The sequence below is a fragment of the Astatotilapia calliptera genome, chromosome 12 (assembly GCF_964374335.1).
Source record: "Astatotilapia calliptera chromosome 12, fAstCal68.1, whole genome shotgun sequence".
NCBI classification, from domain to species: Eukaryota; Metazoa; Chordata; class Actinopteri; order Cichliformes; family Cichlidae; genus Astatotilapia; species Astatotilapia calliptera.
The window spans coordinates 3394041-3415836 of record NC_137433.1 but is presented as its reverse complement, the minus strand read 5'-3'; the positions used below and the strand labels follow the sequence as shown (position 1 = coordinate 3415836).

The 21796-nt window shown below is 39.9% G+C and overlaps 1 protein-coding gene and 1 long non-coding RNA gene across 3 annotated transcripts; one reads left to right on the top strand and one right to left on the bottom strand.

Moving 5' to 3' along the window:
• Positions 1–1031: 1031 nt before the first annotated feature.
• Positions 1032–13075, bottom strand: LOC113034229 (uncharacterized). The gene is made up of 3 exons (XR_003274135.2): positions 10340–13075; positions 9926–9968; positions 1032–1493 (listed from the first exon to the last, which is right to left on the bottom strand). It is a non-coding gene; the product is annotated as an uncharacterized LOC113034229 (long non-coding RNA).
• Positions 6027–21245, top strand: LOC113034227 (glutathione hydrolase 5 proenzyme-like). 2 transcript variants are annotated; one of them, XM_026188627.2, is made up of 12 exons: positions 6031–6652; positions 9549–9676; positions 9751–9858; positions 14661–14838; positions 15225–15385; positions 15611–15757; positions 15871–16001; positions 16456–16640; positions 16745–16836; positions 18402–18508; positions 18683–18793; positions 18880–21245. In XM_026188627.2, exons 1-12 carry the CDS (start codon positions 6276–6278, stop codon positions 19015–19017), a joined length of 1863 nt encoding a protein of 620 aa, XP_026044412.2. In that variant the 5' UTR covers positions 6031–6275; the 3' UTR covers positions 19018–21245. The 2 variants fall into 2 exon arrangements, with proteins under 2 accessions (XP_026044411.2, XP_026044412.2); XM_026188626.2 differs by lacking the exons at positions 18683–18793; positions 18880–21245 and adding an exon at positions 17720–17784 and having other exon boundaries at positions 6027–6652; positions 18402–18507.
• The last annotated feature ends 551 nt before the right edge of the window (positions 21246–21796 follow it).

The window sequence follows — 21796 nt, the reverse complement described above, 5'->3', positions numbered from 1 at the left end:
AAGGCTTTGACGTTTCAAATATTCCAGTTCATCCAAGAACCTCAGCAGTTTCTGTTAACATGTTGTTGTTTTGCTCCCCCATCTCAACCACTGAGCCTGGTGATTTCTTTAGAGGAAAAGGACAAAAGGGAACAAAAAGACACCGACTGCAGAGATGCTGATCTTCTACACTTTGAAATCACAAAATCACAAATTGACATTTTCTAGAAATCTTAATGTGTTGAGCTGAGCTGTTTAACTTGAACAGTGAACAGTGGTGGAAGAAGTATTTAGATCTGACTGGAGTAAAAATGGCAACATTTCAGCACAAAATACTAAATATAGATAAAATATTTAAGTGAAGCTCCTGGTTTCAAAAAAAAAAAAATTATTATTATTATTGTTATTATTTTTACTAAATTGATGTCAAACTGCAATGGAAAAAGGCATAATATTTGAAACAAATATGTATCAGAGGTTTTTGAACTCAAATCTCTTTAAGATTCAGCTTTAATTTGTTTTTTCTCTTGATATTCCTGTATTCTCTCTAAAGCTTTTGTTTGATCAGCAGCGACAAGACTCACGATCTCCAGTATTACGGCATCACCTCGAATCTGGAGAGCATGGGTACCACGCATGTGTCTGTGCTGACCGAAGATGGATCCGCTGTGTCTGTCACCAGCAGCATCAACCACATGTCAGTGTCTGGATGAAACTGTTTCACTGTTAGGAAGCAGCTATCAAAAATGTGTCTTCCTTTGAAACTGAAAGATTGAAAAGGTTTAAGAGATTATTTTTAGAAGCTGCTTTGCAAAATTTCTGTACTCGTACGTGTTGTCATTCATTTACCGTTTTCTACTTGCAGATTTGCCTCCAAATTCCTGCCTCCAAGCACTGGAATCATCCTTAATGATGTGCTGTTTGACTTCTGCACAATATCTAATTTTGGTAAGGGATCAGCTGGATACATTTTACACTCATTATTAATGAAATACAAGCACAGGGAAGAGCATTGTGGAGATCAGGATGCACAGTGAGGATTGTTCCAAAACTAATGACACAGAGTTTATTTTATTTCCTGCAGTTATTTTCTTAGGGAATGAATAAAGTCTATTTAGAATTAACTCATAAGCAAGGTTTTTGTTACATTCCAACACACATTTCTCAGAGGAAAAAAGTAAAACAAACAACAAACAACATTTCCTTCAGCATTCATCAGTGTCTGATGTAAATGGCACGTGTCCGGGTTGAATAAATGCATCATCATCTGATTCACATCATTCAGAAGCAATTTATATGTGATCATTTTTCTCTTAACAGTGATGAGTGTGGATTGTAGTTTTGTGCTGTCACTCAAGGCTTTTGTTGTATTTCTCAGGAGAGCAGCCGCCCTCCTCTATGGCTCCAGTTCTGCTGAAGTCTCAGTTGAAGACACTGGTGGTTGGATCGACTGGTGGGAGTATGACCAGTACTGGAATGGCTTTGGTACGTGTCCATGGCAATCACACAAATTGCTAAGGAGAGAAAATAATACAGATCCTCTTTAGTGTAAGAGTAAACACTGTAGTCACAGAAGTTTTCACCCTAATCCATCCTCTAATCATCACTTTCCCATCTGAAAGACTGCAATGTATTCTAATATTTCTCTTCAAGGCGCTCATGAACCACCTTTGGTTTGGAAAGAGCCTTAAGGACGCAATTAATGCTCCAGTTGTTTATGTCGACTCTGAAAATGCAGTAAAGTTTGAACCCAACTTTGAAAAAGTACGTGTAAATATTCAGTGTATTTAAATGATGCCACAATAAGAAATTCTGCTTTTGTTCCATCTGAATCTCTTCTCCTCTTTGTACTTCGGGATGTAATTGAGGCTCTTAAGAAAAAGGGACACAATCATCAACCAGCAACAAGATTCTACAACGTAGTTAACGCTGTGGAAAAGGAGGAGAGCTGTATCTCTGCATGGTCTGATGAAAGGAAAAAAGGCAAAGCAGCTGGTTACTGAGGCCAAAAGCCAGGGGTGTTAGTTTAATAGCCTGGCTTTAAGGTTATAGATACTCCCGCAGCCACAAAATCACAAAATTGTAGCCAATAGTGTGCATAGTACTTAAAGATCATTAAACAAGATGCTGATTATTCTCACAGTAAACACTGTCCTAATAAGTTTATAGTTCCAGTTCATAATTTTAACTCTTACTAAATGCATGTTTATTTTGGTCATTTTAACCCCACAATAGTCCAAAAGGATCATAAAGTAGAGTACGCTTAGGGTGGCCTGTCTATATCTGGACTTCTGGTTTCAAAAGAAAGAAAACAAAAACTGTTTTAAAACACATAACAAGATGGCCACAGTCACAATGCTCAGGTTAACACATGTAGTATATGTGAAACACACAATCACAGTTAATTAGGATGAATCCAAAACACCAGGGCTGATGTCGCTGTTACAGCCATGTCACTACAGCAAAGCTTACACACTGTAGAGATTTATTCATAACATTATCTTAAATGGTGATACCACAAGGATGTGTGACATCATCTGTGAGACATCAACCTTAAGATTCAGTGACCTTATATTGTTTTTAGAGAACAAAACTTTTCAGTTTTAATATCTGATTTGTTGTGGTTGTGTGTCTAATAACCTAATCTGGCTTAATTATGGTTGAAATAATATTTTTTTATGACATAACTTTTAGTATCTGAGATATAAACATGAAATCATTCGATTTTATGTTGTAAGATGTGAAAGATTTTGTGCTTTCTGTGCTGTGGTGTTTTTTTCTTCTTCTCTGTTCTCAAACTAGGAGCTCAGCCTGGGAGGGGCTCTTTTTTTCTCCTTCTCTTTCCTCATGTGTTGTGTATTTACAGGTTTTTTTCGTACCTCTCTGTCTTCCCACTGTTATGTTGGCACTTATCCGGCACTATCATGAGCACATGCCGGTTGTCTGGCAGCCTTTAAAACAATTTCCCTCGGGAGAAATAAAGTATCATCAATCAATCAATGATGCCAGTTGTCTACAGTAACTGGCAGTACTTACAATTTTAACTAAAGAAGCATGTTGAAATTCCAAATTTTAACTAGCTTGACCACAGAACAGTTTTCCATTTTGCCTCAGTCCATTTTAAATGATCTGTGGCACAGAGAAGATGCAAGTATTTCTGGATCATGTTTACATATGGCTTGTTCTTTGCATGGCAGCGCTGTAATCTGCATTTTCGGATGGCACATTTATTATCCTGGGTCTGTTTTCCCAGTTATTTTGTTTTGTTTTTTTAGATTTCTAGTTTGTTAATTGAAATATTCTGTGAGGCATCCAATATTGACTTTTAGTGTTGTCCTTTGCACACATATTCTGTGAGTCTTTTGGTGATGTGCTGTACATGATGAGATATACACAAAGTTTTCACAGTTTTAAACTAATAAACATTATTTTGAAATTGATCCATAATATGTTTTTGCAGATTGGTGACCCTCTGTCCGGCATTACTTCTGAGAAACTCTGCCTCTCTAAGTTGCTCTTTTTATGTGCAATCATGTTACTGACTTGTTGCAAATTATCTTAACTTTTAAATGTTCCTCCAGCTGTTTGTTTTTAGTTCCACTTATTATTTAAACATTTTGTTGCCCCGACCTAGCATGTTTGCTCCTGCCATCAAAGTCAAAATGAATTGATATTTTTGATAAAATAGTAAAATGTCACATTTTAAACATTTGATATATTGTCTGTGTTTTACTGTTTTATTATTATTTGTTTTCTATGTATTATTATTTATTATTATTAGTTTTCTCATTATTAGAAAAATAATCGATGAATAGCTACCTTACCGTGGCAGGAGGGTTTGTGTGTCTCGGGGATCTAAGGGATGTTGCTGACAGGCTTTTGTCCCTTCTGAGAGAATAAGCTGGCCAAAGCAGGTGATAGAAGCCACTGACATCTAGACAAGTTTCTTTACCATGTATGAAAGTTTTTTGGGTTAATACCCTATGTTGCCGCTAGAGATCCCCTGTTTCTGTTTTCTGTATGGTAGGTTTAGGTAAAGGTATTTAAGGTGGACGCACTCAATGGGCGTCAGGTGTGTTGTTAGTCGGAAGAAGACAAACAGTTTGTGACCGCTGCGCTGTTATGTTAAAATAGATAAACATGAACAAGATAAGTACTACTGTATTTCTAAACATTTTGCTCTTACAGTTTTTTACGTACTGCCGAGTGACTGTCTGCTGCTCCTCAAATACATTTCATTGCAATGTTGACCCTGTGCTAACTTGCATATGACAAATAAAACTGAAACTGAACTGGAGTTATTGGGCTGTTTAATGAATGCATGCCAATGTTCTTGATATTTATTTAAAATCACCTCTGTTAATTCTTGATATTTATAATTGAGTGGTCTGTATATAATAGTGCTATTTCTTACATGTGTAAAATCTGTAACATAATGTATTGTTTGGAGTTTAGTCTGTTACTGTTGCTATTTTCACAATTTCTTCTTGGAGCAACTGTAACCTACATAATTTCCTTAGGGATTAATAAAGTATTCTGATTATGATTCTGATTGTTTCAGGATGACCTGCCATGGTCCAATCACACATCTGCTTACTTGTATCTTTTGCACCCCATGACTTTGAACTTTTCCTGTCCATCTTCCATTGGTTTTAATGTTACACTCCAGTATAAACACCCATCCCCCAACCCGAGGATCACCACAACATAACCTAACAGACCTACACCTTAGTTCACAGATTCACTTTGTCTAGGGTTTATTTCTGGGATTTCGCACAACCCAGGATTCAAATCATGAGTAGATAATGGGCTTGGATTTACAACATTATGAATGAAATGTGCTCTATTTGGAAGCAGCCGGCCCCCTTTCGACAGGTTGTGTGTGAGATTTTAAATCATCAAACTGTAAATTATAAATTTTAAATTGTTATTGATCCCTTTACTCCTGGTCCTAAAGCGTATTTTTATTTTCTTACTCTTCTTATTTTTATTGTTTGTTTACTTGCACTGCTGTAACTGGAGCCTCGTCTCGTCTCTCTATATACTGGACTGTATGTAGCGGAGATGACAATAAAGTTTACTTTGACTTCAGTAGCGAGGGCTCTCGCGCTCACTTTTCGCGTATAGAATTTCGAAAAACGTCGGTTCAAATTACAAGTCTGTATCATGATGTCTGGTGTTTTCGTGTTTTTTGGTTTGCTTTTATTTTGTTTTATTTTGCGAGTTGGTTATTAGACGCTGCTCCAGCCAGCCAGAGAATCCCCCGCAGCCCCGCCCTCTCCTCCCTGTGCAGCAAGCAGCAGGCGCACCTCGCAAACGGAGGGCGCCCTTACTCCCAGCAAATGGGTGATAGAAAACCGATCGGTGCCTGTACCATTCCCAATATGCGCTGGCATGACGTCGGGGCAGCATGAGTACGAGCATTTTTTTTTTTTTTTTTTGCCGATGCCCGTGATGCCGCTCCCCACCACGATGCCTCCCCGGGCAACCGCCCGTGTCGCCCGTATCTAAAACCGCTACTGATGATGGTTGTGTTGACAAATTTGTCCAAATCTGAAGCTAACAAAGTACATTTAAGCTAAATACAGTTCACATAGGTTTCAATTTAAATACAAAATATTGTTTCAGTTTTTATTTAACCTCAAGTTTAGTTTTAAATTGCAGTTAACTGCATTTTCGCACTTGAATTTTTATTTCAGTTTTAGACCAAATATATTTCTTCATATTTGAGCAGTGCTGACAGATACCCGAACATTCAGCTGCACTTAATATTAGTCCAACTGAAGATCATAATTTACCACTTCACCACCCACTCTGGTCAGTGAACCAACATCACTGAGAGACTAAAAGTCACAATCTTGATGCAAAGTATTTATGGTTTGGGTGAGGAAGACCAGTGCGTGGCTCATGAACAGCGAACAGTAGGAGGTCGATAAAGCAGCGATAAGAGCCGTCGATGTTATTCGATCCATTTGCAGTGGGACAACGACGTGCACACTATCCCCGGTGGGATCAAGCACATGGAGGAAAAGGCTGAGGTAAGAAAAGTCCACCCAGTGTCTTGCAGAGATGAGCAAAAAACATCAGGGCTACCGGTGTTCTGACAAAACGTCCTACACACCGGGAGCAGCTACCTCTGCTTACCACAAACACACGTCTCCGTTGCGTTGTGCCTATCAGTACCCACACAGCGGATATATGTGCGCAATACATCGCTGTGCTGTCTGGGAAATCAACAAGCGGTTAACTTTTGGAGGAAGTGAATTACCGACGGTTACGCAGAGAAGAAAGCAGCGATGCCTGAGTCAACCGAGCACGTGGAAGAGGCAAATACGTCTCCTATGTGTCCCCCCAACGAGGACATTGAGGACGAGGACGTTGTGGGGGCAAATACCACTCCTATGTGCCCCCCCAACGAGGACATTAAGGACGAGGACGTTGAGAGCGCAAAAACGAGAGCAAAACGAAAACGCCTGGCCAAAGTTCTCCGCGTATTAGTAGCAGTTGGCTTATTTGTAGTTGGTCTAATTGTAGGTGCTCTAGTAGCTGGTCTACTAGCTGATTATTATGGGTATTGGAAGGGTAGAAGTGAGTGTAAGGACACCAGTGCTAATTGCCCTTTCTCAAAAGCTGCTGTGGCCGCAGACTCCTGGAATTGTTCAGAGATTGGACGGTGAGTAACATTTTAAACTTCGGACACATTTTCGTTTTTCGCATTACACATAAAATTATGCACTGTTCCAAATGCAAACTTTAGCGCTAAAACGTCTTTGAAAACTGCATGACAGCGTCTCATCATGGAAGTGTGCGGTTATGTCACCCCCCCCCCCCCCCTTTTTTTTAAATAAAAGTCAAAATTCGGTGTGATCTGTATAAAATCTTCATGCCATTTCCCTACTAAATGATTTATTGGTCAAAACGGAGAAAAAGCCGTATTACGTAGAAACTATGATTCTTACAGATGTGGTGTGTATTGTCAACAGACAGTACAGTATAGAGATTAAAAATATCATGCCTCGGATCCCATCATTCACTTCAAAGATCCGGACCTAAGATCTGTTTCGTTCCTAAGTGACAAATTACTATTGTTACTGACATCGTCTGTAATGACAACATAGAGGGGAATAATATTCCAGTATCACGGTAAAGCACGTAATAGATGGTCCAACATGTGGATATCACCCTTTGCCTCTCCTAAGCATTAAATTTAAACGCATACTTAGGTTGCAGTAAGCTGCAGTACCAACAGTGATATTTTATTTCAAGCAAACATGAAAAGAAATGTTTAAAGAGATGGGGGTGGCTGTAGCTCAGGTAGAGCGGGTCACCTACTAACTGGAAGGTTTTTGGTTTGATATATATATATATATATATATATATATATATATATATATATATATATATATATATATATATATATATATATATATATATATCAAACCAAAAACCAATCTTGACCAATCTTCTTCAGATAGATTTATTCCCTCTCCTTGGACACAATATCTGTATTACAGTGAGGTCTTAATTGGAGACATTTAAAGAAGTAACCCCAGAGGTGGGACCAAGTCATTGTTTTGCAAGTCTCAAGTAAGTCTCAAGTCTTTATCCTCAAGTCTCAAGTCAAGTCTCAAGTAATGTCAGGCAAGTCAGAGTCGAGTCTCAAGTCACTGGTGTAAAAGTCCGAGTCAAGTCTCAAGTCTGAAACTTTGAATTTCAAGTCCTTTCGAGTCTTTAAAAAAAACAAAACGAAAAAATAATGTTGCAGTTATGCTAAATGTAAATATTAGACCATGTAATTTTAAAATCTGTGTTTTTCTCAACACATGACAAAATAGTGAACTTAGAAAATATACACAAATTGTGAAATTGCACCTCTTTAAAATGCAGCTCAATTAAACCTAGCTCCAAGAATAATTTTCACCGACAGTTCTGAGATAAGCTGCATGTTATTCTTGGATGCGGTTGTAGGACCAGCTTTAAAATCGCATGACAAAAATATCATACACATTAAAAAAAACTGTATCACCAACGTAGCCTGGAAAACATTTGCTAGTTAGATGAAGTCAGCTATCTCATCTTAGCATATTTATATGCATATTTATAATCATACGGTTCTTGGAGTGAGTGCATACACTCATGAAGTTTAGTAACTTCAGGTCACTGCAACAAGCCCAGGTACAGTTTACCGACGGATGGGTGCAGGACCTTGAAATGCACCGTGTAGAACGAAAGACCATCGTACGTATCATAAGTTTACCAGTCTCACAAATCGTCATCATAAATACACATTCCTTAACCGTTTATTAATAGGACATTTGAGCTCAACGGTAATTAATTAGTAGTGGAAATAATTTCTGGTAGCATCACAGAAATGTAGCAGTGACAACAATACTGTATGCTGTAATCGTACTGGGCAATTAGTGATACAAAAAACCTGTTTTATCCTGTGAATAAAAGTATATGTTTTTGTCAATGTACCATAATAACAGAAGCGAAACGCAATATTGTGTCAGGACAATTCACTATTTATGCTCAATAAATAAAGGAGCATAGCGCGACAATTTCTGTTCAGCGCCAGACTTGCTTGTAACCTATATCACCAATTATGTTAAGAAAAATGACGCATTAACTACAACAGCAGACTGACCTTCGTGTAAATGCTTGGAGCAGACTAACCTGTGAGCTGGAGGGTTCTGGGACGTTATATTTGATCTTTGAATGGCTGCAATCCAGTCGCGTCTTTGTTACTTCGGAAACATGGCTCGAACAATTTCTCTTCAACGACGTAATCCGATAACAACCGATCTCTTTACCCGTCAGCTTCCCGTGGCTGTCATGCGACCGGCTATTGCAGTTAATAATACAACAGCTTCTTGCCATTTTTGTGTTTCTTTTTATCGCTGTGTGACTGATTTTAATTGAAAGCCTGCGTGCGCTAGTACCGCTTGCCACGAGTTCCCAGAATCCTTTGCGGTTCTACCCGTGAATGACGTCACATTTTCAATCTCCATATAATATGCATGTTAAATTTTATATTTGGGGTAAAATATCAAGTCTTTTCAAGTAAACCGGTTCAAGTCCAATTCAAGTCCCAGGTCATTGGTGTAAAAGTCCAAGTCAAGTCACAAGTCTGAGAACATTTTTTCAAGTCAAGTCTAAAGTCATAAAATTAATGACTCGAGTCTGACTCGAGTCCAAGTCATGTGACTCGAGTCCACACCTCTGAGTAACCCCTCTCCAGGTTTTAACTGTCTGACATTTGTTGAAAGGTAACCAGGCCTTTTTCAGATGATGCTTTCCAATATGTGGAAATGCCAAAGTTGCACCAATATTTAAACCTACTATCAGTTTTAACAGGGCTGATTTCTGTGTCATATGCTCGCAAGCGTAGTATTCTTGCATCACTTTCAAACATTTTCTTTCTAAGTTCCTGGAACCAGATGCTCAGTGGTACTTTTATGCAGTTGGATACTTTGTTTTAAAAGTGACTGCAATAATGGTTTATCCCCGCGAATAGCCGGGAGCGGGACATGAACTTCAGCCTGATCTATTTCTCTGAACTGTTTCAGGAACATTCTTCAGAAAGGCGGCTCTGCAGTAGATGCTGCCATTGCTGCGCTGTTGTGCACCTCCATCATCAACCCACAGTGCGCGGGCATCGGAGGCGGGGTCATATTCACTGTGATGGACAGCTCTGGTAACAAGACACCCTTGCTCCTCTTAGCTCAACCCCGCTGGGGTTTAACATAATAATATGTCATCTTTTCAAAGGTAAAGTGAAAATCATCAACTCCAGAGAGACTGTCCCCAGAAATGTGAACTCTGACCTGCTTAAGTTGTGTCGTAAAACCACAGAGTGGACCATGGAGTGGCTGGAAGGTGGGTTGTTTTTCTGCCATAATGCTAATATTTATAATGGTTTAGTCTAATCTGCTCTTGGACTCACCTTTATGACACAGCCTCATTCCTCATTCCTCAAGAAAGAGAAACTGGGATAATAAAAAAGAAAAGAAAAAAAGAGATAAAGCAAACCACTACAGAGGGTTTGGCTGTCGGCAGTTATTCAAGACAATGAGTCGGTGTCGTATATGACACTATCAGAATAATCTAGCATAAATTAAAACCATGAAATACATGCTCCTTAGTTTCAGAAGCAACCAGAGAGATTGAAGTAGTTTCTTTCTCCAAACAGGTCTTAACAGGTCTTTTTCCAGACTGGTCTTAACAAGTCTTTCTCCAAATTATGCACAAGATGTAACACAAAAGTTCTAAAGGTGTAGCCAGTTATTTGCAGAGGTATTTTTTACATTCTGCACCTTAGTCTGTAAGACAAACTCAAGATGTGAAGGATCATACCTACTTTTTATCATCTGGGATAGGGCTCTTGTCACCAAAGAAGCGAAGGAAAGAGACAGCATGACAGGTATCCGCCTCCTCACCTCTAACCTCATCTCCTGAAATAAAGTCAGGGCTCTAACACACTAAGGAATGCATAACCATTATTATTTAATTACTGTAAGCAGATTAGACATGGAGTGCTTCCAACTCCAGGCAGTCAACGAAAAACCAGCTAAACAACAACAGCTGGTTATAAGCTAACATTAAAGCAGGCTTGAGTTTCCTGTTTATGAAAGTGGGACAAACTGGGACAAAACAGTTGGACAAAAGAACAAAACACTAAAGACAGGACCCTCAGATGAGACAGAGACGGACTGGACACAAAGAAAGTCCTGGGTCCTTTTTGTCATATCTGTCATTTCATGGTGCATCCGATGTGTTTTTTTTTTCTTGGTCAAAGGTTTGAACTGCAGGCAGGTCATTTTAACACCCAGGTACTTCTACTGTGAAACCATGCTATTGTAATAGATACAGTATGCGCGGTCTTGCTGATGTCAACTCGATGGGAGCGTAAGTTGTTCTAAGACCTGTGTACACCTTTCAGCACTGATGGTGCATTGCCAGATGTGCAAGCAGCCAATTCCATAGGCAGTAATGTAATCACCTTCAAATGTTTTGAATTGAGTGGTGATAACAAGCTGCAAAAACAGCAGCACTTGTTAAAGCCCTTTACTGTTTAGCCCAGAGGATGCAGGATCCACATTTTCTAACAAACAAACAAACAAACAAACAAACAAACAAACAAACAAACAAACAAACAAACAAACAAACAAACAAACAAACAAACAAACAAACAAACAAACAAACAAACAAACAAACAAACAAACAAACAAACAAACAAACAAAAAGATTTGTCAGACATTAGAACAGTTCTCCACTTTGCCTCAGTCCTTTTTAAGTGAGCTTTAGCCCAGAGAAGACAGCTGCATTTCTGGATCATGTTCATGTATGACTTTCTTTTTTGCATGATAGAGAATTTAAATTTGTGGATGGCACACTGAACCATGAAAACTAAGTACATGCTTACTGTTGTGGCGAGGTGGTCAGGGGGTGTTATGATTAAAATGCAACAGCGCCACCTAGGGGAATTTCAACCCTAGGAAATATAAAGAGAGTGTGTTTTCAGACTAAACAAAAGAATTACATAGGCTTGAAGAGACATTGCTGAGGCAAATTGGTTCCAGTATTAAAATGCCTTTATTAAATACATTTGTTAAAAGACAAAAAAAGGGTTAATAAGCAATTGCAGCCCAGAGCACAATGAAAGTTGACTGTGGCACGGCCTCAATAGTGTCCTCAAGTGTCCTATTATTTTACATTTCCACCAAATTATGTGTGTGTGTTTTAACAACAAAGAGAAATATAAAATTAATGATTTCTAAACTCAAAATAACCCGTAACCACACAGCTCTTTACATACTTTAGAATTTAGTCTGTGCAATACTACAAATTTTTGGATTCAAAGATTCAAGAAAGTGTTTATTTTCATGTGTACAGAAGGAATAGCATTTCTATGTGCAAAATGAACTTAGTGTGCAAATTGTCCTTATATGCAAATTGCAGTTGAGGTAGGTCAGCTGTTCAGGTGTCCGACAGCAGTGGAAGAAGGAGTTAGTGAGTCGAGATGTTCTGGATTTCACACTCCTAAACCTTCGTCTCGAGGGCAGAAGTGTGAACAGTCCATGTTGAGGGTGTGTGGGGTCTCTAAGGATGGAGGCAGCTCTCCTCTGGACTCTGCGATGGTAGATGCTCTGCAGAGAGGGCAGCGGGGTCCTGGTGATCTTCTCCGCAGTTGTTATCACTCTCTGCAGGCGCTTGTGGTCCATAGCAGTAGTGCTGCCGTACCATGCAGTGATGCAGCTGGTCAGTGTGCTCTCCACGGTGCAGCTATAGAAGCTGCTGAGGATCTTGGCTAACATCCCAAATTTCCTCAGCCTCCTCAGGAGGCTTCTTGACCAGCTGTGTGGTGTTCAGTGTCCAGGTGAGGTCTTCACTGATGTGAATGCCCAGGTACCTAAAGCTGCTCATCTGCTTTGTTTTATCAGTGTTGAGGGTGAGGTTATTGTCCTCACACCATGACACCAGACCGGCCACCTCTCTCCTATAAGCCGCTTCGTCCCCTCCAGTGATGCGACCGATCACTGCAGTGTCATCTGTGAACTTCAAAATGATGTTGTCTTTGTTGGAGGCGACACAGTCGTGGGTGTACAGGGTGTAGAGGGTGGGGCTGAGGACGCAAACTTGTGGGACGCCAGTGTTTGTAATAATGCTGACTGAAGTCCTGTTGCCGATCCTGACAGAGGCCTGCCAGTCAAAAAGTCCTGTAGCCAGTCACAGAGGGTGGGGTGCAGGCCGAGTGTAGACAGTTTGTGGATGAGTTTGTGAGGGATGACTGTGTTGAAGGCGGAGCTATAGTCAGCAAAGAGTACCCTGATGTAGGAGTCATTATTTTCCAGGTGGGAGAGTGAATAGTGAAGGGCAGCAGCGATGGCGTCTGACGTGGACCTGTTGGCCGGTAGGCATACTGCAGGGGGTCCAGAGTGTCTGGAATATTGCTCTTAATGTGTCCTTGGGCAAGACACTTCACCCTACTGGTGGTGGTCAGAGGGCCCGGTGGCGCCAGTGTCCGGCAGCCTCGCCTCTGTCAGTGCGCCCCAGGGTGGCTGTGGCTACAATGTAGCTGCCATCACCAGTGCGTGAATGTAGTGTGAAGCGCTTTGGGGTCCTTAGGGACTAGAAAAGCGCTATACAAATACAGGTCATTTACCATTTAATGTAGGCCAGCACCACTCTCTCAAAACACTTTGCAATGATTGGAGTGAGTGCAACTGGTCTGTAGTCATTTAGGCAGGTGGCTGGGCTTTTCTTGGGGAGATGGATGATAGTTGTGGTCTTGAAGCATGTGGGAACTATGCTCCGACTGAGGGAAAGGTTAAAGATGGAGGTGAGAACATCAGCCAGCTCGTTAGCACATGCTCTAAGGGCCCGTCCAGGGATGTTGTCTGGTCCTGCTGCCTTGCGGTGGTTGATCTTCCTCAGGACCTTGTGCACTTGGTCTATTGAGACCGCTGGCGGGGGAGAGGGTCGGGTAATCTGGGGGTTCTGGAAGGTCTTGGAGGTCTAGAGGTTCTGGGAGATATGGGAGGTGTGGAGGATCTGGGAGGTCTGGGGGGTCTCAAAGCAGGTGTAAAGCGGGTTGAGATCCTCCAGCAGACCACCTGTGGAGCTGATGGTGTTGGTGGTGGCCCTATATTCTGTGATGTGCCTTGCCACATCCGCCTGGGGTCAGCAGAAGAATAGAAGTACTGCCTCTTAGCTGCTGTAATGGCTTTCCTCAGTGTGTACTTCACAGCTTTGTACTCCATCTCATTGCCTGATCTGAATGCAAGAGAGCGAGTACGCAGCATGTGTCGTACCTGACCGTTGATCCAGGACTTCTGGTTGGGGAACTTTCTGATTTGTGTAGACAGCTTGCCAGGATGCTGTCCATCTTTCCCATTTTCTGGTCCCCAGGACAAATCTTAACTTTCCTCACAAGTCCATCTTTATCAGTCATTGTTTCTAATTTGGCTAATCTTCACTCGTTCTGTGGCAGATTATCTGTCTATGGAGGTTAAGCTGGAAATCTTGTGAGATCTTGTGAGGCCAGAGACACAGGCTGCTGTGGATGCACATGTCCCTGTCCCTTATGTTGCTGTCAGCAGAGTACAAAAGACCTTCCTGCATTACTTCCTGATTGTCTATAGTGTGTTGACTTTGACCTATGGGATGGACAGCAATACGAGGAGTATTTATTATAGCAGTTCACTTGTGGCGGACATAAAATAAATAAATAAAGAAAATAGAAATTAAAATATGTGTGAGGTAAATGGATCAAGAAAAGAAAGGGGGCTCCAGACACCATTTATTTATATGGCCCAGAGTTCTGTGCTACACTCCTGCACACAGGCTGCATAAACAGTAAGAAAAGTAAGTATAAGATGCTAAATGCTTCTTTAGGCCAGAAATAGTGTAAATATGTAAATGTAGTGAAATAAACTAAAAGTAAGTGTAGGATGCAAAATGTTATCTCTAACACAATCAGTTACAAACAGACACACATTTAAAAATTACAGTGTTTCCCTCTGAAATGGAGCAGAATAGAATAGATTATTTACAAAGCACCAAATTATAACAAATGTCATCTCAGACCATTAAAGGTCAGGACCTTACAGTTTACTCAAAACACGAGTAAATGTATGTGTGACTTTCCAGCCCTGACTACCCATTATCTATCTAACCAGATAGCAGATGGATTGGGGTTCCTGGGGAAATTCGAGGTTATGAAGCGGCACACCGGCTTTATGGGAAGTTGCCGTGGGCCGACCTCTTTCAGCCGACCATCAAATTAGCCAGAGGAGGATTCCCTATTCCTCACTACCAAGGTCAACACATCCCACGCATTGGCAACACGTCACTACGGTATGAAATACACCAACAATGTGATTTCAAAAATACAAATGAATGTTTTAGGCGATCGTGACTCAAAGAGTTGGCAGTTTGTCTTGTAACCAGAAGGTTGCCGGTTTGAGCCCCAGCTCGGACAGTCTCGGTCGTTGTGTCCTTGGGTAAGACACTTCACCCGTCGCCTACTGGTGTTGGCCAGAGGGGCCGATGGCGCCAGTGTCCGGCAGCCTCGCCTCTGTCAGTCTGCCCCAGGGCGGCTGTGGCTACAATGTAGCTGCCTCCACCAGTGTGTGAATGTGAGAGTGAATGAATAGTGGTGTTGTAAAGCGCTTTGAGGGCCCCGAAAAGTGCTATATAAATGCAATCATTATTATTATTATTTCACTGTCTTTGTCTTTTAGGGAGTTATATTTAGATAAAAATGGGAACCTGCTTAAGACCGGGGATACTGTGAAATTTGAGAAACTGGCTGACACTTTGGAGACGATCGCAAACGAGGGACCAGATGTGTTTTACAACGGAACAATAGCAAAGAATTTAATCAGTGACATACAGAAAGCAGGTATTATCAGACGGGTTTCATCCTGCTCTCTTTTCTGAACATTTTCTGTTTGCCAGGCACAATGATCTAATTACAAATTAACAAATCGATTCGTTCTGTAAAAATCTACCATGATCACTGTGTGCTACACTCTGATCTGTCTGGATCCATTCAAAGTCTTGATTATGAAATGCGTTGTGTTCATTTTTGCTCAACAAAATCATTTGTTTTAATGTTTTTGCTCAGGAGGAACACTCACACTGGAGGACTTGGCATCGTATCAAGCTAATGTGACTGATGCGTGGAATATTTCTCTGGGAGATTACTGGATGTACTTCCCTCCGCCTCCTTCAGGAGGAGCCATCCTCAGCTTCATCCTCAACACCATGAAAGGTTCCTGATTGTTGCTTCTAGCATGTGGAGATGATCCTTATCAATCTTTACAAATGTGATACACTAGAAATGGATGTTTTAAATAAAAAACAAACAATTATTTATATTTTCAGGATACAAAATGGAATCAGAACCTAACACGACTGATGAAAAGATTTTGTTTTATCACCGTTATATTGAAGCTTTAAAATTTGCCAATGGATTAAAGAAACATATCAGAGATCCAAACTTCAGCTCGGATAAAGTAAGTATCTGAAAATCCTACAGATTTGCACCTGCTTTGTTGCATATAGTATGATTATATTTAAGTGACTAAACAAGTAAATGTAGCAACACCACATCAGCCTCTGCTCTGCCTGAACCCTGTGCTCCACCCCGCCTGCAGCTCATCCACAAACCACATCCCACCACAGTCGGTTTATGCACATTGATAATGAGTTGAGGTCTGAAGTTTTTTGTAATATCTCTGAGCATTGCACAGTCGGACTTTGGGTTAATTTGCTGGGGTGAGCTTGCGACTTTGCAAGTCGCTGGTTGAAGATGCTTCTGCTATGTCTGTCACCAGCAGCGTCAGTGATGCATCAATGATCAAAATTCTGTTAATATTTGGCTGTAAATTGTTAATTTTCTTGATATCAATGTATTTTCTGTAATGTGCTTATTTAATTATGGGTCTTAATTCTCTGTATTTCACACAGATGGCAAAGAATTTGACAGTGGATAGCTTTGCCAACCACATACGGAGCTTGATCAGCAGCGACAAGACTCACGATCCCCAGTATTACGGCAAAAACTCATATCTGGACAGCATCGGCACCACACATGTATCTGTGCTGGCTGAAGATGGATCTGCTGTGTCTGTCACCAGCAGCATCAACGATGAGTCAGTACCTGCATCATTCTGTTTCACTGTTAGAAACCAGCTGACTTTTCCACAACAGTGTCACAGGGTTTAGACCTAGTTCATTTAATGTTTACTCTTTACAGATTTGGGTCCAACGTCCTCTCTTCAAGCACTGGAATCATCCTCAACAACCATCTAAATGACTTTTGTGGTCGAGCTCATAACATCTTTCATGGTAAGGGATCAGCAGGATTCCTTCTGAATTTAATATTTATTAACAAATATTCTGGACCTCAGTTCTGATTTGTATAGTGCTAATTCGCAGTTGTACTTCATCTTCATCTTTACTTCAACTAACGTGTTTAGCATGGTTAATATCAGCAGTCTCCAACCTTTTTTGCGCCACGAACCGGTTTATGCCCGACAATATTTTCATGGACCGGCCTTTAAGGTGTCGCGGATAAATACAACAAAATAAAACTAGTACCGGTACCGAAAAAAAGAAGATTTATTCATAACACACGTGAAAAGACCCAGGAAAACTGAGTAAACGGTAAAAACGATGACAAAATAACGCTGAAAACCGATAAAAACCCTGAAAACCATACATTTCACACCTGAGCCTCAACTCTCGCGGCCCGGTACCAAACGACTCACGGACCGGTACCGGTCCAAGGCCCGGGGGTTGGGGACCGCTGGTTAATATAACATATACTTTATAAATATGCATGTTTGCACATGTTAGCATGTTGGGGGGTAAATATAAGAAATTTGAAAGAAAAACAACAACACCTCAGGAAACTGCACACCATGAATTATTAAAATCTAAGAGTACCAAACAAAAGCACCATTGAGGAAATGAGCGCAGAAAATTGCATTTCATAATTCATTGTGACACCTTGTCATCTGACAATTGATGAAAACAATCAACAAAACTGCCAAACTGAAGCACATCATGTAAATTTGGATTAAAATGCCATTTTCCATTTAATGCCATAGCCTACTGAAATGTTTTGAATGTTCAAAAACAGGCACAGTTGAGCTCTGAGTGAACTTCTATAAACACAAATTACACGAGCTCTCTAAATCTGTCCTGTCTTCCTCACCTCACTCTTCAGCTGGTCACAGCAGATGACTGCCCCTCTGTGAGCCTGGTGCTGTTGGAGGTTTCTTGCTGTTAAAAGTGAGTTTTTCCTTCACACTGTCATTAAGTACCTGCTCACAAGGGGCTCGTCTTATTGTTCAGTTTTGTCTCTACTGAAGTGGGTTAACCTTATAATATAAATGTGCTGTTGTGATTTAACAGTATATGGATATTTATATTCATTTATACTGTATATAGATAGGGCAGCACGGTGGCGCGATGTTGCCTTATAGCAAGAAGGCCCTGAGTTCGATCCCACCTCCTGTGGGGAGCTTGCATGTTCTCCCCATGTTTGTGTGAGTTCTCTCTGAGTACTCTGGCTTCCTCCCACAGTCCAAAGACATGCAGTTAGTAGGGTTAGGCTAATTGGTGATTCTAAATTGCCCATAGTTGTGAATGTGAATGGTTGAGTGTCTCTCTGTGTTAGCTCTGCATCAGGCTAGCGACCTGACCAGGGTTTAACCTGCCTCTCACCCTATGATAGCTAGGATAGGCTCCACTGCCCCCGCAATCCAGGTATGAAAATACTGCAAGAAAATACAGTCACTGATTTGTGTATGAAACATTTGTATGAATGATTTATGCTCAAATATGTGTGTACAGACTGGTTTCTGCTTTCTAGTTTCGCCGTTCAAGGTCTTTGTTTTATTTCTCAGGCGAGCGGCCTCCCTCCAATATGGCCCCTTCTGTGCTGAAGTCTCCGTCGAAGACGCTGGTGATTGGAGGGTCTGGTTCTGAAATGATTCCACCGGCTGTGGCCTCAGTACGTATGCATGGTACACACAAAGGTGCCGTTACATATTAAATAAAATAAATTCATGTGGACCGATGCCCGTCTTTGCTGTTAAAGGTTGCATCACAGTAAGAGGATTCTTCACCCTAATTTATCCTGTAATCATCACATTCTCACCTCATAGATTTATTTTTTCTCTCCAAGGCGCTCATGAACCACCTTTGGTTTGGAAAGAGTCTTAAGGAGGCAATTGATACTCTGGTTGTTCTTGTAGACTCTCAAAGTGAAGTAACACTTGAATCCAAGCTTGAAAAGGTAATTTATTCAGTGTATTTAAATGATAAATTAATAATTTCTACAGGTTTTGTTCCATCTGAGTCTCTCTCCTCTTTGCTCTGCAGGATGTAGTTGATGGTCTTGAAGCTCTGGGACATAAAGTAGCAAAATTCTACAACACAGTTAACGCTGTGGAAAAAGCGGGCAACTGTATCTCTGCGTGGTCTGATAAAAGGAAAAAAGGTGAAGCAGCTGGTTACTGAGACCAAGAGTCAGTGATGTCAGTTATACAGCATGGCTTTAAGGTTATGATAGCAGAGCTGGACATGGCATATTATGTTTAAGTGGAAGCTAGCGAGCTAACTTCCTGCTAACTTCTAACTCTGTTGAATTTAATAAATTCTGTTTTCATGGATGCCTGGAAGTTAAACTTAATTGTTACACCTGGTAGAGCAGAAAACTGATCATCTTATTAAAGATGAAAGAATTTAGACAGTTTGTAACTCTCAGTGATGCCACAGTGATCGTTTGACTGTGGGACCCAGAAACGGTTAATGACGTCAAACTTAAAGACCTGATAACTATTTCAAACTGTTTACAGAACACCAATAGGAAAGGATGGTTTTGTTTCTTGTTTTTTTATAATTTTTGTGCTTTTGAGTGTTTGCCTTAGAAAATGCAGTTTTTACTGTTTCTTCCCTCAGTAAACATAAACAACGATTCAGGAAAAAACATTACATATATTTTTTTTATCATGACTCTAGTTTTACGTGGCCTATCAACACAACATACACTTTTAACACAAAAGTGAAGACTCAGGGTTGTCTTGGGTTGTTGCTATGTCATCTTAAATTGGTCATGTGATTGGTTTATCATGGCTATTTTTCCTCAGCAAATCAGCAGCACTTGTGCGATTGTTTCACCCTGGAGACCGCTTCGACTGTCTGAGTGTTGAAAATATTATTTAAATCCCAAATTTAATGCAAAATAGTGCAAAGACAGCATGATAGAATTTTTTTGAGAAATTGATATATCGGCCTTGATTTTATACAGTCAATATGATCTATTATATTCTTTTATCATAGAATATATAAAAACAAGGACACCGCTTTCAGGTTGAAATGTGAAGCCTGTGTCTGTTTCTTCAACCTGCATCAGGCCAGCAGGAAGAGACTGACCGCAGAAATCTTTGGTTATATGAAAGATTGTTGGAAAAAGAGCTACAATTCACATTTTCAAGTCTCATCAAATTCATGTTTACTTTGTAAATTTTAGCCCACTGGATTGTCCAGAAGTGAGAGAAAGTAAGGTCCACTTTAGGACAGCCCTAAGTTATCTATCAATTGATTTGTAGCTTAAACAAATAAACAAAACCAAAAAAGTTTGGAGTCCTACAACAGCAGTGCAGTTACTGTTACAGGCATGTCAGCATTAACAAAACTAGATCTCACAGACTGTTCGAGCCAAACAGAAAGGTCAGGTTTTTATCTGAATATTATACACCACATTTAAATGCTTTTCAATATTAGGTTTTTTTCTTCAGTTTGCATATTAAGATTTTTTGCTCAGTTCATCCTGTTATTGTTTTGCTGTTATAAAGTGTGGGTAATTCTGCTGATGTGCTCAGGGTTAAAGTTAATCAGACAAACAGTTTGTGAAGCAACACTTTTCTTTTTATAGTTGTTTAATGTATTTTATTGACAGGAATAGACAACCCGTGAACGTGAAATACCTCTCGAGAGTAAGACTATGTTCTTTGGATATATACCTCAGGAATGGCCTAAATATGATAAACATTTAATAAATATTTTATTGGTGGCCTGTAAAAAGAATATCACCAGAAAATGGTTATCCCCAGAGAGCCCAAACATAAGTACATGGATGGAAATCACAATGGAAATTTATAACATGGAAAAGATAACAGCTTCTGTTAACCACAAGCTGGAGAAATTTACATCATATTGGGAAAACTGGGTTAAATATATCACGCCTCATAGGCCAGATTTTACTATTACAAACCAATAATTATGATGTATGTATATATATTTATAGGATCACCCCATACCAACACATCTGTGTGTTTTTTTTGTTTTGTTTTTTTGTTTTTTTCTTTGTTTTTTTGTTTTTTGTTTCTTTTTTTTGTTTTGTTTTGTTTTTTTGTTTTTTCTCTTTTCTTAGGTTTGTTAGTTTTGTTTTTTGTTTTTTGATTTTCGGATTATGTGATGGTTTCAATTACTTCTATCGTTGTAAGTATTCTTCCCTTATGACTTGGATGTAAATTAAAATACTATTTCAGTATTTAAGGCAGATAACCTAAGTATGAAGAATGCTTACATGATGTACATACTGTGAATGCCTGCTTTTGAAACCTTAATAAAAATATGAATTAAAAAAAAAAAAAAAAAAAAAGATAAGGAATAGACAACCCGGACTTGAACTGAAAATGTTTTATTTTGCCAGTTTTGTGTACAATAAATTCCTTTCTTCAGTGTTTAATGTCTGCCTAGTTTTCATTATTGGATTTCATCCAGGCTGCCTTTTGGAAATCACGAGTCAGAAACTTTATGTTCTGCGGAGATGACAGAAGCTTATAGAAAACAATTGCTTTCAAAACACACAGGTCACGTAATTCTGACAAAATCTGAAGTTTTGGTGCACTTCACCCCAGTTCCAACAGGTGGCGCACCTGCGGCTTCAAGGTTCTGCCAGGCGCCAGAATTCACATTTTTATCAACTGGAGTGATTTGTAATAATTTAATCATTACTGCTTTAATTTATTAAACACACATGTGTAAAAGAAAACAATACCCTCTCTCTGACCTGAATTTGAAGCGTAATCAAATCAATATTATATAGATAAATATCCTACTCTGATAATCCTGGCTTACAGATTGGAGAAAGCAAGATACTGCCGGGTGAGCTCCATTCACTCATATAAGCAGAGAGAGAGACACACCAAGCTGCAAACTCATAAAAATATCTCAATAAAAAAATGTCATCCTCACTATATACACACTATATTTGTACTGTAGATAAGAAAAG